At 35.1% G+C, this 18,461-nt stretch overlaps 1 protein-coding gene across 2 annotated transcripts in view; it reads left to right on the top strand.

The window, feature by feature from the left end:
• MEMO1 (mediator of cell motility 1) overlaps positions 1-18,461 on the top strand; it is a 117,975-nt gene that overhangs the window by 68,621 nt on the left and 30,893 nt on the right. The window contains exons 3-5 of one of the 2 annotated variants that reach the window (XM_035000861.1): positions 2,809-2,877; positions 9,828-9,940; positions 11,871-11,982. In XM_035000861.1, coding sequence (XP_034856752.1) covers positions 2,809-2,877; positions 9,828-9,940; positions 11,871-11,982 — 294 coding nt within the window. Of the gene's footprint in view, positions 1-2,808; positions 2,878-9,827; positions 9,941-11,870; positions 11,983-18,461 lie in introns of those variants that run through there. The other variant, XM_035000862.1, reaches the window with a different exon arrangement.

Genomic DNA, 18,461 nt, shown 5'->3' with positions numbered 1-18,461 from the left:
GCTTTTTTTTTTTATTAACTTTATTTTATTATGTTATGTTAGTCACCATACATTACATCATTAGTTTTTGATGTAGTGTTCCATGTTTCATCGTTTGCGTATAACACCCAGTGCTCCATGCAATACATGCCCTCCTTAATACCCATCACCGGGCTAACCCATCCCCCCCACTTCTAAATCCCTCAGTTTGTTTTTCAGAGTCCATAGTCTCTCATGGTTTGTCTCCCCCTCCAATTTCCCCCCCTTCATTTTTCCCTTCCTACTATCTTCTTCTTTTTTTTAACATATAATGTATTATTTGTTTCAGAGGTCCGGGTCTGTGATTCATCAGTCTTACACAATTCACAGCACTCACCATAGCACGTACCCTCCTCAATGTCCATCACCCAGCCACCCATCCCTCCCACCCCCCAGCACTCCAGCAACCCTCAGTTTGTTTCCTGAGATTAAGAGTCTCTTATGGTTTGTCTCCCTCTCTGTTTTCATCTTGTTTCATTTTTTCCTCCCTTCCCCTATGATCCTCTGTCTTGTTTCTCAAATTCCTCATATCAGTGAGATCATATGATACTTGTCTTTCTCTGATTGACTTACTTTGCTTAGCATAATACCCTCTAGTTCCATCCACGTCATTGGAAATGGCAAGATTTTGGTTTTTTTGATGGCTGCATAATATTCCAGTGTGTGTGTGTGTGTGTGTGTGTGTGTACACACACCACATCTTCTTTATCCATTCATCTGTTGTGGACATCTAGGCTCTTTCCATAGTTTGGCTATTGTGGACATTGCTGCTATAAACATTGGGATGCATGTACCCCTTCGGATCCCTACATTTATATCTTTGGGGTAAATACCCAGTAGTGCAATTGCTAATACCATACTCTTTTAATTACTACAGCTTTGAAATCTGGGATTGTGATACCTTCAGCTTTGCTCCTCTTTCTCAAGATTGCTTTGGCTATTTGGGGTCTTTTGTGGTTCCATACAAATTTTAGTATATTTGTTCTAGTTCTATGAAAAAATACTGCTCATATTTTGATAGAGATTGCTTTGGCTGTAGAAACATTTTTCTAGCTATCTCTTTAGGCAAGGGAAACAAAAGCAAAAATAAACTATTGGAACTATGCCAAAATAAAAAGCTTTTGTACAGCCAAAGAAACCATCAACAAAACAAAAAGCCTATTGAATGAGAGAAGATATTTGCAAATGATATATCTGATAAGGAGTTTATATCTAAAATATATAAAGAACTTCTACAACTCAGTAACAAAAAAACAATCTGATAAAAGTGGGCAGAGGACCTGAGTAGACATTTTTCCAAAGAAGACATACAGATGGCCAATAGACACATTGGAAAGATGCTTAACATCACTAATCATCAGGGGAGTGCAAATCAAAACCACATTGGGAAATCACCTTATACCTGTTAGAGTGGCTAGAATCAAAAAGCCAAGAAATAACAAGTGTTAGTGAGGATGTGAAAAAAAAGGAACCCTCTTGCACTGTTGGTGGGAATGCAATTTTGGTGCACCCACTGTGGAAAACAGTATGGAGGTTCCTCAAAAAACTAAAAGTAGGGGGACTTCTGGGTGGCTCAGTTGGTTAACTGTTTGCCTTTGGCTCAGGTCATGATCTCAGGGTCCTGGGATTTAGCTCCTCATTGGGCTCCCTCCCTGCCCAGTGGGGAGTCTGCTTCTCCCTCTGTCCCTCCCCCTATTCATGGACGCTTTCTGTCTCTCTCTCTCAAATAAATAAATAAAATCTTAAAATAAATTAAAAGTAGAATTGCCACATGATCCAGTAATTCTACTACTCGGTATTTACCCAATGAAAATGAAAACACTGATTCGAAAAGATACATGCCCCCCCCCCACGTTTATTGCAGCATTATTCACAATAGCTAAGATATGGAAGGAACCCAAGTGTCCATCAGTATAGATGAATGGATAAAGAAGATGTGATACACACACACACACACACACACACGAGCACACGGACACACACACACAATGGAATATTAGCCATAAAAAGAATGAGATCTTGCCATTTGCCACAACATGGATGGACTTAGAGGGTAAAAATGCCAAGTGAAATAAGTCAGAGAAAGACAGATACAATATGATTTCACTCATATGTAAGATATAAAAAAAAAAAATGAACAAAGGAAAAAAAGAGACAACAAAACTGACTATTAAATACAGAGAACAAACTGGTGGTTACCAGAGAGGGGGATGTTAGTGGGATGACGGGTGAAATAGATAAAAGAGATTAGGAGTATACTTCTTGATGAGCACAGAGAAATGTATAGAATTCCTGAATCACATATTATACACCTGAAACTAATGTAACACTGTATGTTAATTATACTTCAATTTTTAAAAAGTATAAAAATAAAAAGAAATTAGAAAAAGAAGGTGGGTTGTTTTTGTAGGATATTTATTTTGGTCTGATTTGACCAAATTATTGCTATGTAATAGTCTGCTAATAATATTGAAGAGGAATGTTCAAAACTCACATATTATTAGTATTACATTAGCAACTTCAGGTAAGCCTGGAATATCTAAATTTAATTTGTTCTTAAGACCAAAAAAAATTACAAAATACCTTTTAAAATTTAAAATTGGAACATAGAACAATTATGTGTTTTCTGTTGTCTGCTAGAATTTGCACCATTAGCTACATTGCTTTTTTATCTATACACTCAATTCTGTAATGTTTACCGTAGTTATATTTCTTTCAAAAGGTTTTTTCTTTTGAGAATATCTTGATTTTGAATCTGATGATTAAGTTTAAAAATATTTTGTTTTGTAGCCATGCAGGATATACGTACTGTGGGTCTTGTGCTGCTCATGCTTACAAACAAGTGGATCCATCTATTACGTAAGTAATACACAGTTTTGTTTAAGTGGGAGAAGGTTGGGAATTATAACCACTTTGTCACAGAAGTAATTTGTTTTGGCATGCTTATTGTTATATACTTGATTTCATTAGGAATTTAACTTTTTATATATTTATTATACCTTATATAGGTTATGAAAAGCTTTCATACTGTTTTTCATTGAACATTTAGTTTTTACTTTTCCTTTTGTTGGTAATATGTTTAGTTCTGGGAATATAGGAAGGTTAAATATTTTGGTTTTTATTTATTTTTATTTATTTATTTATTTATTTATTTATTTTTAAAGATTTTATTTATTCGTTTGAGACACAGAGATACAGAGAGAGAGAGAGAAAGAAAGCATGAGCTGGGAGAGAGGCAGAGGGAGAGGGAGAAGCAGGCTCCCTGCTGAGCCAGGAGCCCGATATGGGGCTCCATCCCAGGGCTCTGGGATCGCGACCTGAGCCGAAGGCAGATGCTTAACCATCTGAGCCACCCAGACGCCCAATATTTTGGTTTTTAAATTTTTTTTTTTTTTTTTTTGCAACCAGGAGATGGGCATCTTTAAGAATGCAAAGTGCTTTGTTCAATGTTAATCAGTTTGTAATTTAAAATTCTTTATTTTACTTGTTAAGTTGTGGTTAATGAAAGAAAATAATTTCTCATTGGCATGATGAGGTAGCTGAATTATTTTAGAATCTGACAGTGAATTTAATATGGTGTTTGAAGTATGTTAGCTCTTAATGAGAGCTCTGAAATTAGCTTTAAAATTTTTTTCTGGCAGATTGAGACTTACTACATAATATACGGCTCTCTAAAATAAGAAATTTGTGAACTTTCCAAAGCTTCTGCTAGAAATAACTACCCAAATTGCTTAATCTGCTGACCAGCATTTTATTTAAATAGTTAATTCACAAATGCGAACCAGTGTCAGGCTCCAGTGTGTATGCTGGGTATACACACTGTGCGAATAGGTGAAATAGTCGTCTCAATCCTGTCAGCTGTTGATTGTTAGGCTAGACTTGTGTTAGTAGAGGTGACACATAGTCATTCAAAAGAAGTAACTCACAGTAGCCCTGATGTAAAAAGAAAGTCTCTCCCCACAGCCTCATCCTTTGCCTTTGAGCAATGTGTTCATATTTTTAAACAAAAGAGCTGTTCTTTTTTGTTTTTATGTAGTGTGCTCTGCACATTGTATCATACCTTTGTTGGAAATTATTTTTAGTAAGTTTTTAATAATAAATAAAATGATAATGTTGCCAAATTGATGAGGTTTTGGTTAGCCCTGCCTCATTTATGATGTTTTGAGGAGTGTCTTTAATACGTACTTCTTAATACATATTTAATATACAATTTCAGGTAATTTATTTCGTGAGTAAGAACAAAAATAAATTAAATTGGAAAGATTTTCAAAAGTTTACCTCATTTCGGCCTATAAACAACTATAATCAAGGTTAGTTAATATGACAGCCTTTTCCAAGCCTATTTGATAATGTTATTTTCTAGAACAGTACTCCTGAATTAAATTTGGCTTAGTAATATATAGGGAGATATAGAACCTATATTGGTAGATGCAGAAAGCATGTATTAAATAAGTTGATAGAAAGTTTGAATGGAATGAAAAAGAGAAAAAGGAAGAGAGCCAAGGACTAAGATGATGATAAAGGAGGTGGTAAAAAGAAAGGCAAATGATGTGTGAAGATGTGATCAGCTTATTTTTGTAATTAGTGTATAATAATTGAATTTTGAAGGTCCAAGCATTAAAAATAATTGGTAATCATAGCTATATTCTTTTAAAAGTGGCCCTTCTTGAGACTGGCAATGTTCCAGAGTCCTTTGAGAAAAATAGAGAAAGAACATCTTTCTGGGAACTATGAGAAGTTTAGAGAAAAAATAACAGTCCAAGAGAGAAGATTAAATTCTCTTCCACTAGCTTCCATTCTTACCTTTCACATTAATCCATTCCCTGCATGTCAACCAGGATCATCTTTTGTACTGTCTTGTGCTTTGAATGGATCTTTTACCTTTGCATGATTTGTAGTATCTTACATGGAACATTTAGAAGATATTCTTTCTTTTTTTTTTTTTTTAAGATTTTATTTATTTATTTGACACAGAGAGACACAGTGAGAGAGGGAACACAAGCAGGGGGAGTGGGAGAGGGAGAAGCAGGCTTCCCACAGAGCAGGGAGCCTGATGCGGGGCTCGATCCCAGGACCCTGGGATCATGACCTGAGCCGAAGGCAGACGCTTAACGACTGAGCCACCCAGGCGCCCCTAGAAGATATTTCTTAATTGAATTATGCAGATCTTTTGAATGTTGACATTTCATCATACAGTGCCAAAAAATGACATTTGTTAATATCACCACAAATTTCATCAGGAATATCTTTATTGGGAAGCTGTCCATCTCACAGTGATAGAACTTTTGCAAAAGACTAATTTTCACTTAAAAGCTTCAGTTATGTCTTGGGCAATGTTTTCTTCGAAGTTGGCAGGCCCATTTTGTTCATTTTCTAGAAAATATCTGCTAGATACCTAAATTGGAATAGCCGTAATTTGTCTACAGTCATTTTTTGAAGTACAAATTGTGTTCCATGAAAAAAAAAAGTCTAGTTTAGATCACACTCATAATCACACAAATGTTTTCCCCAAGACATAATTCTGTATATAGCAAAAGTGCTTTATGCATTTATCACCACCAATTTAATACATTTTGTTGTACAGAATATTTTTATAAAACTGTACTCAGAATTCAAGATTTAATGAAAGTAAGTGAAACTGGCCTAAAAATACCCAAAAAACCTTGGTGTGGGTGAAGGTGAAGAATACATGACTAGCAGTACATTTTGATTCCATTACCTTGATCACAGTTCTAATGTGCCAGTGGTTTACCCAGCCTCATTTTTGTACCATAAATACAAATGTCAACACAGTGGAAAAGGCAAATAAATTCCTGATTATTATGAAAATAGTTTTGATTTTGTGGACTTCTTGAAAGGGTCTTGTGGAATCCACAGTTCACAATTTGAGAAGTGCTATGTTACAGGGTGATTGGATTTAGATTATGGGTGTTGGGGAAGGCATTTCTTTTCTTTTTTTTTTTTTTAAGATTTTATTTATTTGAGAGAGAAAGAATGAGAGACAGAGAGCATGAGAGGGTGGAGGGTCAGGGGGAGAAGCAGACTCCCTGCTGAGCCGGGAGCTCAATGTGGGACTCAGTCCCGGGACTCCAGGATCATGACCTGAGCCAAAGGCAGTTGCTTAACCTACTGAGTCACCCAGGCGCCCCGGGGAAGGCATTTCTGAGGAAATGATTTTTAAGCCAAACCAAAGGGACAATAGCACTTGTGAAGGCTTTGAAGTAGGCTGAGTTGTGTTCCAGTCATAAAGGAACTGCAAGACCAGTAAACATAAACTATTGTGATTAAGAGGTGGTGGGGTGGGGGGAAGTAATGCATGATGGGGCCAGCGCATTTGAGACTTCAGAACCCGTTTTAAGGAGTTTAGATTTTCTCCTCTAATTATGAAAAGTCATTGAAAGACCTTTTAAGCAGGGGAGTGATGGGATCTGATTTATGTTTCAAAAGGAGTACTTTGGTTGTTTAAGGAATTTAAAAAATGATATATTTAAGTAAGTTGTCATATTTAGTGCTGCAAAGTCTTTTGCTATTACTAAAACTTTAATTGAAAACCTGGAACTCAGGATGTACTTAGATAGTAACTTGATTTTGATTCATATCTTTCAGAAAGCCTTTCAGGGTAGAAAAAAGAGCAAAAGGAATCTTCTTTGGGGCCATATGACATTTAATTTAGTTAAGATATCTCTACTTGCCAGGAAACATCTTTAAAAAATTACTTGTATTCCATTATTTAGAATAAGTAGTTGAATATTTATGAGGGCAGATACTCAGGTAACTTATTTATTGGTTGCACAGCCCTATACTTCTCATAGTAAGTAACTACACAAATGTGATTTCTCTGGAGGTATTATACATAAACTACATTTATTTCTAAGAAAATACCTCTTGACTTTTTTTTCCATATTAAGGGTTTTTTTTTTTTTTTACATGTGTGACAACAGTGATGATATGCTAATATTTATCAGCTATTCATTTAAAGACAAAGCACTTCGCAATTAATTGAAGGGAGAGAAAGTGGCATTGCTTCCCATGCTTATATTACTCATTTTTCTCCAAAATATTCCTGTGGCCTTGGTGTTTATGGATCTAGCAATCTAGCCCCTCCCCCCAAAGAAAATGCATTATTTTTTATTTACATTATTAATTTTCTTTTTGTTAGCATATAGCTAACAAAGAGATCCATTTTTAGATTACTAATATGCACTTTTTCCCCCTTCTTTTTTTTTTTTTTTTTTTTAAAGATTTTATTTATTTATTTGTCAGAGAGAGAGACAGAACACAAGCAGGGGGAGAGGGAGGCAGAGGGAGAAGCAGGCTCCCCACCGAGCAAGGAGCCCGGTGTGGGACTCGATCCCAGGACTCTGGGATCATGACCTGAGCCGAAGGCAGCCGCTCAACCGACTGAGCCACCCAGGCGTCCCTTCCCCCTTCTTTTCAATGATGTCTAGCCTATTTTTTGGTTTATTTTTGGGTTTATCACTTATAAGGATTTCATATTGATGTGACCTAAACCTCTTTTTCCCTCTGTTGCATATGAGTGAGTTTCTGTTAGACTGGACACAGTTGTCTAATTCAGGCGGTGGGAGCTCTTTTCTCCACCAGTCTTATCTTTTCATCTAGGTTGGGTCTGGCAAAGAAGGCCAACAAAGTAAATAGTCTGATATTGCAGGGGACAATTAGGCTTTCCAAGGTGACCTTCAGTGTTTATTTCTGGAGTAGTGCTTGTATTTTGGTCACTATTAGAACCTTGTTACACTTACCTAGAAATGTATCTGTGTCTTGAGTTTAAATTGATATTTTAAAAGTCATTTCATATTTTAGTTATATATGCTAGATTTCCTAAGAGTGTTCTGATTTTAAATATTCTATTCCTCTGTCTTGTCATAGAAATGCATTCCTCAATCATGAAAATGCCTTCTTTTTCATACTTGATTCTTGGTTCATGTAATACTTGTCCTTAGGCAAGTCACCTAAACACTCAACCATGATCTATGTCCCTTTAATTAAAAAACTTGTGATGATGTTTATGTACTGTTAAGATAGGAGAGCATAATGGTTACCACTTTTGTTCATTTAGGAGTCTAAATTTGATGTGATCTTTTTTTTTTTTTTTTGGAAGTGGCTGTTGACTTTGCTAATAGTGGTGATGATAAGAAGTAAGTATTGGCAGTGGAGGAAGGGGATGAAAAGACTAGAAGTGGACTGTGGATGAAGTCTTATGTTTGCTATCTGTGACATCTTGAGGAAATTTTGGGACTCTAAACTGAGAATCTCTGTTTCCCTTATCTACATCTTCCTTACCGTCCCTCCCCCCACTGCAGCAAGTAACATATAGCAGACAATAAGTTAATTTTCATAACTGTGATTGAATTTTATGAAAATAAATATATTGCCTAAGCACATTCCTTGGCTTGCAAGTTTTTGATATGAAAGAACTAGCTCATGTCTCAGTCTTTGTCCATTAATTGAGCAATGAGTATAATTAATTTTTTCTAGGTACATAGCTTATCATCTATTCCCTTCTTTCTCCTAGTTTTGGTTTTTCAAAAGTAAATTTGTATGTGTGTGTTGGGGGTGGGTTTCGTTCATTTGAATCTGGGAGAACAGAGAAAATGGATAGTTTTGGAATTTAGATTGTAGTGATGTTTGAGATAAAATGAGGGGAAGTTAATTTTACTCTTGATGTCAAGATAAAGGAATTGTAAAGATTTAAGCTATAGTTTAGCCCCCTTCTTTAGCTACAGTGCAAATAGCACATAATCAAGTTTCTTTGTTTTTGAGAATGACTTCTATCTACTTGAATGGGAACAGGGAAAGCTTATTATACAGAATATTTCTCAACAAGATTCCTTTTTTTTCTGCTATGGTAGAAATGTGGAAATAGCTTTATCAGAATGGCTCTTTGTAATGATATTTTGTAGGGAGTTTTAGAAATTATACTATCATGTATTTTTATTAAAGTTTATTAAAGTTTTATAAAGTTTATTAAAGTTTATTGAAGTTGGTAGATCTTAATGAGGCAAGTTTAGAATGTGTTAGAATATTGAGATTTTATTTATAGCTGAAATGTTTAAATTCAATGAATATAGCTATTGAAAACCTCCTGTATCCTAGGCATTATGAATGCAGAGATGATTTTAAGCATAGCAGTTGATTTACTGTAGGTCATTAAATCAGTAACTAGTATGCCCAGGTGTTGAAAATGTTTTGTTTTTTTTTTAAATGGTCCAACAAAAAGACAAAGATAAGGAATTGAACTTAATTAACTGAGGAGCATATCAGTTGTGGGTATATTAGTTTGCAAGCACTGCCATAATAAACTATCATGAAGTAGGTGGCTGAAAACAGAAATATATTTTCTCTCAGTCTGGAGGCTGGAAGTCCAAGATGAGGGTGCTGATAGGGTTGGTCTCCTGAAGCATTTCTTCTTGGCTTGCAGATGGCTGTCTTCTTGATGCCTCTTCACATGGTCACCTCTCTGTGCATGTGTGTCCCTGATATCTCTTCCTCTTTTTATAAGAACACCAGTCATTGGATTCAGGCCTTATCCGAATAGCCTCATTTTTACTTAATGATCTGTTTTAATACCTTATCTCCTAATATGGTTACATTCTGAGGTACTGGGGTGGAACTTCAACATAAATTTTAGGGGTACGTAGTTTAGCTCATAATAGTAGGTAATGAAATCAGTCAAGAAAGAAATTGGTGCCACATGTGATTTTTAAAAATTACTTATTTTTTTCCCTTTTATTTAATAAGGTTTGTGTAGAAGTACAATTGTTCTGTGCTTTTTGTTGTATATCTCCTAGCCGGAGAATTTTCATCCTTGGGCCTTCTCATCATGTGCCCCTCTCTCGATGTGCACTTTCCAGTGTGGATATATATAGGACACCTCTGTATGACCTTCGTATTGACCAAAAGAGTAAGTATATAGAGATCTTATAGCTTTTAAACAGCTAAAGATTTTTTTAAAATAAGTCAATTAAAAAAATAAAAAATATGAATATTATAAGTAAAATCTCAGTTTTAAAGATAAAATTGATTTCAACTTATTTGCAAAAAGCAAAAACAAAGAAAGAAGATCTTCTGTATGCCTAAAAGACAGCTAGAGTTTTTTTTGCCAGCCACAAAAATCTGTCAGATCCCTGGTCTCCAGCCTGTTCATGTTACATGTGTATTCATGGAAGTGTCTTGTACTCACTGTACCACGAGACAAGAAATTAGTACCCACAACAACCTGAAGAAAGATTCTGGGCATGTTCGTCTGACTCTATGTATATTACTTTCCTCATTGTAAAGAGGTCATGATGATAATGCCTTTATTTCTTCTCAAATGATTTTTATGGGGGCAACAAAAGTGAAACACTGAAACAAAGGTGCTTCATAAATCTTAAGTGTGTTTTATTTTTAAAACGTGTCTCTTATTTTGATATATATTTTCCATAGGATTCTAGAAATCACACCTTTTATTTAGTTGTGTCTCATTTTATACATTGAATGTGTAAGTTAAAATCTTTTGATTTTATAATAGTATTTTTGGAGGAGTGGGGAGCATAATTTTAAAAATATAGAACAGTAGAGAGAAGAGTGAAACAAATATTCTTGTACTTACCATCCACAATTGGCTCAGAATTTTCCCCTTAACTCTGTTTGCTTTCCCAAAAGCCATCTTCATGAGCTTGCTTTGTATTCTTCCAGTTCATCACTTTATATTTTAAGTATGTTGGGTGCTTATTGTTTCAAGAAATCTTGGAACAAATTCTTCTGTAGGATGAAAGAAGCCATTTGCAAAATAGACAATCACCTCTTTTTCCTTATTTTTTAGGCCTAATTTTTCATAAATGGGGTTTTAATTATTACTGAGTATTAGTAATTTGTTGTTAGAATAATTTTTACTAATGAAACTGGAGTATAACTAGCTTCATTACTCCCTGTGATGCTTTTAGGGAACACACTTTATTTTTAAAACCTTGTTGGGGCATTCAGAAAATTTTGGTTTTAGATAGCTTCCTAATAAAGGAATGGATGATATTTAATCAGGTATAATTTTGCAGAAAAATGTCATGCCATCATTTGTCTGTTTCTTTGATATTGGTAAGCCCATTTAAGAATGTAGTTATAAAAATGTTGGTTCTGTTTTATGATAAAACAAAAATATTCTTATATCACTTTTTTTACATATTAAATTTCATCTTTTTCTTATTATATCATATCAATTTTTAAGTATGATTCATCAGAAGGATCTGAATTACTAGATCATTTTAGAATTATTTATGGCATGATACTATGGTGAATTTATGTCCTGGTCTGTCCCAGAAGCTTAATTTTTAATTTTGAGGAAAATAGCATGCTTAATAGGAATTTTCTGTTCTTTGTATGGCAGACATCTGAAATGGGAAATAATAATCCCATAGATTTTGTTATAAAACAAAACAAAACTTAAAAACTGTATCATTAACCTCACGAGTAGGTAGAGCAGTGGCTTTTCCATGTTTTATTAGGAGTTCTAATCAACTGTGTTCTTGTTGGCATGTGCTGCTTAAGTCAAGAAAAAGCTTAGCCCCAGAGGTAATTAGATGTAATAAAAAGAACTGATGAACATTTTAAATGATTATTTTTATATAACTGTGTAACATACGAAAATGCTGAGTAGTCATCACATGTATTAGTGCTTTGTTCGGTATGTAAAAAGCTAGTTTTTTCTTCTTTTTTAAAGATAAAAATGAAGGAAAATATTATGTGGTCCTTCTGTCTCTTGCCAAAGCATGTAGTTTTTTGTTACTGAATGGAATCTCACAGAATAAGGATATACATTAATATATCTGTTTTACTATATTTTGAAATCTCTTTAGTTTACGGAGAACTATGGAAGACAGGAATGTTTGAACGCATGTCTCTGCAGACAGATGAAGATGAACACAGTATTGAAATGCATTTGCCTTATACAGCTAAAGCCATGGAAAGGTATATTGATTAATATAAGAAATCCCAGAGAAATCATAAGTATTAATTTCTTTGGAATTATTTTCACTGGGTAAAATAATCATTAGGATAAAGAGATTTTAAAAAAATTTTTATTATTTGAGGGATGGCTGGCTCAGTCAGTAGAGCCTGTAACTCTCAATCTCAGTGTTGTGATTTTGAGCCCTACACTGGGTGTAGAGATTACTTAAAAATAAAAAAATCTTCTAAAAAATTTTACTATTTGAAATGATGTAAAAATTTGAGATTGGATGTTTCTAATGTGGATTGAAGTTGGTTTTGAGTAGTTTGCCTATAAAGGCTGAACATGTGAATTGACGTGGTTTTTTATTAGGTGATAATGTTTTAAAAACCTCTGTGTGTATGTGAGTGGGGTGTGTGTGTGTGTGTCTGCCTTTTATTCATTAGACATTTATCTCAGAATAACATTCTTTTATGCTATAAGTAAGTAATCATAAAATTTTAGATTTGGAAGTAACATTGGAGCTCATTTATTTCATCCTTATGCAAAGTACCTGAATATTTTTTATGATATGCTTGGCAGGTTATTGTTATTGGTACTTGCTAAAGGTCTTCCAGTGGTAGGATGCTCATACGACTATTAAGTAGGATGAGGACAGGGACAATACCTATTTTATTCTCCACTTGTATCCCACTGCCTAGCACAATGCCCATTTCATAGTAGTCATTAATTTATTTTGTAAAATGAATTTTTTAAAGAGTTTTCTTCTTTTAGGGCAGTATTCAAATTAGAAAGTCTTCCTTTTGTAGGTCACATATGTCTAATTTTTTCTTTTAAAGATTTTATTTATTCATTTGACAGAGATAGATACAGCGAGAGAGGGAACACGAGCAGGGGGAGTGGGAGAGGGAGAAGCAGGCTTCCAGCAGAGTGAGGAGCCCGATGCGGGACTCGATCCCAGGACCCCGGGATCATGACCTGAGCCAAAGGCAGATGCTTAATGACTGAGCCACCCAAGCGCTCCTAATTTTTTCATCCATTTCCTTTACATGGACTTAATATTCCATATATAGTTTGACTAGTTCTAAATATGGTGAGATTATTCCTTCCCTGGATCTTGTCATTATATTCTCTTAGTAAAATACATGGTGTATTATATAGGTTTACAGTAAATATTTGTTAATTAAATGTATTAATGAAGTCCAAGATCACATTGACATTTTTCATGTTGATATGGCTTACTTGCTATTGGCTAATACATTTGTGGCCAGCTAAAGCCCAAGGCTTTTTCCTACAGTTAAGTTGGATTATTTTCTCTCTTGTACTTTTGTGGTTTCTTTTTAACCCTTAGTTACTACTATTTACTTTTTCCTTGTTGGTTTTAGTCTATTATGGCACTCTTTTTGGACCATTTCTACTCCTAATTCTGTTATGAGAGAGTTCTTTAACTTCTCTCATTCCACAACTATTCACAATGGTAACTGTGATGCACTGTGTAAACCTGAAGATGTTTCCAAAATATCAGTGTGATATTAAATTATAAGCAGTATAATTTTAGGTTAGTTGTGTTTTACCACATTCTAATCCTTCAGAAATTGTTAAACCAATATATGCTGTTTATTTCCTGGAATGCTTGTATAATCAGGACATTCCATTCTTCAATTACATAGAATAATATAAAACTTTTGTTATTTCTTGAAATATTTGCATATTTTGTCATGAGAAAATATATTTTAGACTTAAGAAAGCCAACAATATCCTTAAGGAAGTTTTAACAAAATAATATTTTTGTTGTTATTTCAAAAGTAAAACGTGTAATGTTGAAAATTTAGGAAAATAGTAACTTAAAATCAACCAAAATTCCTGTTCATAATTCCCCCTCTGTTAAATAGTGTTAAATAACCACTATTAAATATATCACTTCTCAAGAGATCTTCCCTCTCTCCCAGATTACACTTGCATCTCTAATACTGACTTTTAGAAAGTACCCAGTACTTTTCCTTTGTAGTCTTTGCTGCACTCACTACCTGTATTAGTTATCCATTACTGTGTGAGAGATTGCTCCAAAACTTAGTGGTTTAAAATCACAACCATTACTCTAAAAATTATTGCTTACAAATTTTAGGTCAGGAGTTTGGGCAGGGGACACCTTGCTTTGGTCCATGAGATGTTGACTGAAGTAAGTTGAATGAGGCTAATGGATCCAAGATGGCCTTGGTGTTAGCTTTTATTGAGACACCTCATTTCTTCTCTAGATGGTCTGTTTGTTCATCAACCAGGGCTTTTCTCTCTTCTTGGCTTCTCTCTAGAAGGATAGCCTGCTTTTCTTTACGTGGTGATTTAGGGTAACCAGAGAACAAAAACAAAAGTTCTCTGTCTCTTAAGGCCTCGGCCTGAAACTACACAGCATCATTTTTATCACATTCTCTTTTTAAAAGCAGAATACAGTATTAGCCAAGGTTTAAGGGAAGGCGAATTAGATTCCACTTCTTGATGGGAGGAGTAGCATGTGTATATTCAGGAATAGGAGGAATTGTTGATAGCCATCTTTGCAGATGGACTATGTCACAGTTCTTCTGATGGACAATTCAGTGTCTCTCCACCATGCAGTACTCAGTCCTCCTAAGATGCCCAGAAATCTCATTCAGTTAGGACCTCAGGTTCAAAGTCCATTACCTTATGATCTGCATTAGGTCATGATGTGGATGAGGCTTTCTGGGTGCAGCTCCTCTTGATTTGGATACGTGTGAACTAAAAAGACAAGTTTTACCCCACCTGCCATTCACTCCATATACAATTTTGAGACAGAAATTTAAAAAAAAATGTTTTTAAAGATTTTATTTATTTATTTGACAGTGGTCGAGCACAGGCAGGGGGAGTGCAGAGGGAGCAGCAGAGGGAGAAGCAGGCTCTCCGCTGAGCAGGGAGCCTGACAAGGAGCTCGATCCCAGGACCCTGGGATCATGACCTGAGCCGAAGGCAGACGGCTTAACTACCTGAGCCACCCAGGCGCCCTTAGACAGGAATTCTTAACCACACAATAGATACTCGCTGTGGAGCGTGAAAGAATGGGAGGCATATAGCAGCCTGTGATCCAAAGCAATTCTGAAATCTAGTCAGGGAACAGAGAATGTTCTTTGATTAGGGCTTGTTCTGACTTGTAGTAGTGGCTTCATAATTCCTTACTTTTCCGAGCTCTTGGGGCTAGGTCTTTTGGGCTTTTGGCTCTACTTGCTGACTCATTTTTACTTCTCCATGAAATGGGCCTTGTTTACACCTGAGTATTCATTTCTGTCTGCTTCATGTACGTGACACTTTGAAAACTTAAAAGCCTCTTTTCATTTGGAACAGTGTTTATTTTAGTCTAAACTGGTAGAACTCCATTAAACATTGTGGGTTTTCTGTATATCAGATTATAAGTGCATCCCATTAGGCAATAGTCACACCCACACAGTTCAGTGAGTGACAGGACTCTCTCTACTTTGGATCCCAGTATAGGGTCCTGTAAGGTTCTTGGAAGCTCTTTTGCCTACCTGAGGGAGAATGTAAGCCTGATCTTTAGTCTTTCTGTGGTCTTAATAAAGGATTTTACAGATGAATTTTTGATTTGATGATTGTGAGCCCATGATTTATTGGCAGTACTCTGGATTTGATCTTTGTCTTCATGTTGTTTCTTTGACAATCTTGCTATCTGTAGAGGCTAGTGACAAGAAACAGCTGTTTTCCAACCAAGCAACTCTTGTTTAGAAATATTTCCTTTAAATTCTGCTTGTAATTCCTCAAAGCTCATGTTTTTCTTTTTTTACCTTCTCATACTTGGCTACAAAGTAGCCAGTGACACTTTGAATATTTTGCCTGGAAATCCTAGCTAGATCTATAATAGGTTCACTAGGTATATTTTTAATGTCCCAAGTTATTATACCTGTGATCATTCTGCTGATTGTTCTGCCCATATATAATATGGGCCCCTTTTCTTCTGGCCTTGTGTGGCCGTTTCCTTACTGCTCTGGCAGTTCCCTGTCTCCTTCTCGCCCTTCCAGCTTCTGCCTGCCTCAGTGTCCTCAAAGCCAGTGTTTTAGGTTTCTGTTCCAGTAGTACCCTTTCCAAGCACCACTTTTTATCTCACATATTGTAGCATAACAAATCACCTCAAAGTGCCTATGTTTTTTGCTTATGACTCTGTGAACTAGAAATTTGGTCAGGGGTGAGTGGTGACAACGGGCCTGTGTTCCATCTGCTGCCAGTTGAGGCAAGCTGACTTAGGCTGAAGGCTCTAGGGCACCCTCACTTCTTGTCTGGGGCTGCGATGCCGGTTGTCTACTGAAGCACCTTCGTTCTTGTCTCGGTGCTCTCCATCTCACCTGTTGTCATTTATCCTTCAGGGCCTCTCTCTTCATATGGTATCCCTCTCCTCAGATAGGCGTGGACTATCATGAGGTACATGGCAGTTGAGGGCAGCAAGAAAGCAAAACTAGAAATTTTCAGGCATCTTAATATCTGGGTTTGGAACCGGCACAGTGTTACTTAGGCCACATTCTCCTCACTGTAAGTTGCAAGGCTAGGTTCAAGGGGAGGGAGAAAGAGATTCTACTTTTGATGGGAGGGGTGACATGGGCATTCAGAAGTGGGAGGAATTTTCAGGGATTATACTTGAAGATAGCTTACCATAGTACCACTGTAATTAAGTAGCTCTTTTGGTGATTGCCTGCATATGTCCCCCTTCCTTGGTAGTCCCCTACCTGCTCCCTGCCTGAGGACAGCTTGTTTTTACTGTACTTTCTGTGCCCAGCTCAGGACCTGGTACACAAAAGGATTCCCGTAATTAATTTTTGAATGAATTAATAATGATCTTCCCATTATTAAATATTAAATTTTTTCCCAAAATGAGGTCAAATGTTCTGTGTTTCATATTATAGACATATTTTCATGTCATTTTTACTTCTTTTTATTGAATATATGTAGAACTTTCTAGAGTATGTCTGTATAATGCTTTAATCATTCGACCATTTAATTTTCTAACTTTTCTTTCATTTTTTTCACTATAGTCATTACAGATTTTTTAAATTAAATACCTAAGGTATTATTTATAATTCTATGTGTTATCTTAAACAGATTTAAAAATAATATTCATTAGAACTTTTAAAAGAAATAATGAGTAGTATAAGAGAGAAAACATAAAATGACCCATAATCTCCTTGCTTAGTTAACCCTATTGATATTAAAAAAATACTTGTACAGTACTGTACATGGTTTGAAAGTGTAAACAGCATCAAGAAGTATAAAATGAAGAGTTAAAGCCTCCCTGCTTCCCCTCAACCAGTGTTCATTTGATAGTAAACATTGTTATGTATATATTAACATATATGTGCTTATATGTTTATATTATCTATATAAGATTTATATGTACAGATACTTATTTGTGTAAATTAAAACATGTAAACAAGAGATCATGTCTTACATACTTTATTCCGATCCTTTTTTCCATATATTATCTTTATTATTGAAATGCATAATAATTTTTATATCGCTTATAATTGTATTAAGAGAGTTAAGTTAGGATATATAGAAACCATCTATCTTGGAAAAAAAAAAAAACTAGTTAACTCTGAAGATTAATAGCATTGGATCCCAGCCCTTCTTTTTTCTTGTTCAGTTACCTTTAACATCCCCCCACATATTCCTCTCTCTGTATCATTCCCATTTACTGTTTGTTACAGTTTAAAATTTTAATTAATTGTTTTGGGTAATTTATATGCAGTAAAATGTACTCTTTAAGGCATAGAATTCTATGAGTATTGACAAATTCAGAGTTGTATATATTCATCACAGTCCAGATATAGAACAGTTCCTTTACCTCAACTTCACTATTTTTGTTCAGAAAAATGTGCAGAGTACATAGGATGCTTTAGTAACTTTGAAAATGTTTCATTGAGAAATATGGCACTATAAAACCATTCATGTTCACTATGAAAGTATCATCATTTTCTTCTTAGCCATTTAATACTTTCTGTTACTGCTAATATTTTGGAACATAGACAACTTGAAATTACAGTACAGTGTATTTAAATATGTTCCATCTTCTGCTTTAGGTTCTAGCCAATCTTACAAATTCAGTTTGGTTAGGATTTGATAGCTCTTGGAGTACTTAGACTATTATTAAAAAACAACAACTTGATTTTACGCAGTTTACCCAGATTGTTAAGCTGCAGTCTTTTAATTCTTGTGTTTATCCATATTGATTATATGTTTGAGTTACCTGAGTGAGAACACTACTATGGCTTTGTATGGTATTAAGTACTATTAACTGAACAGTTTTTCCTGTTCTTAATATCTTGCATTAGTATGGTACATTTGTTACAGTTGATGAAGAAATATTGATACATTATTAATAACTAGGTCCATAGTTTGATTAGGGTTCCCTTTTTGTGTTACATAATTTATGGGTTTTACCAAATGCCGGAAGTCCTTGTTATCTACCATTATAGTACCACACAGAATC

This window comes from Mirounga leonina, unplaced genomic scaffold (assembly GCF_011800145.1).
Source record: "Mirounga leonina isolate KUSES-001 unplaced genomic scaffold, KU_Mleo_1.0 Mir_125, whole genome shotgun sequence".
Lineage (NCBI taxonomy): Eukaryota > Metazoa > Chordata > Mammalia > Carnivora > Phocidae > Mirounga > Mirounga leonina.
The sequence above is the reverse complement of the archived record's forward strand: the minus strand, read 5'-3'. Positions and strand labels throughout refer to the sequence as shown.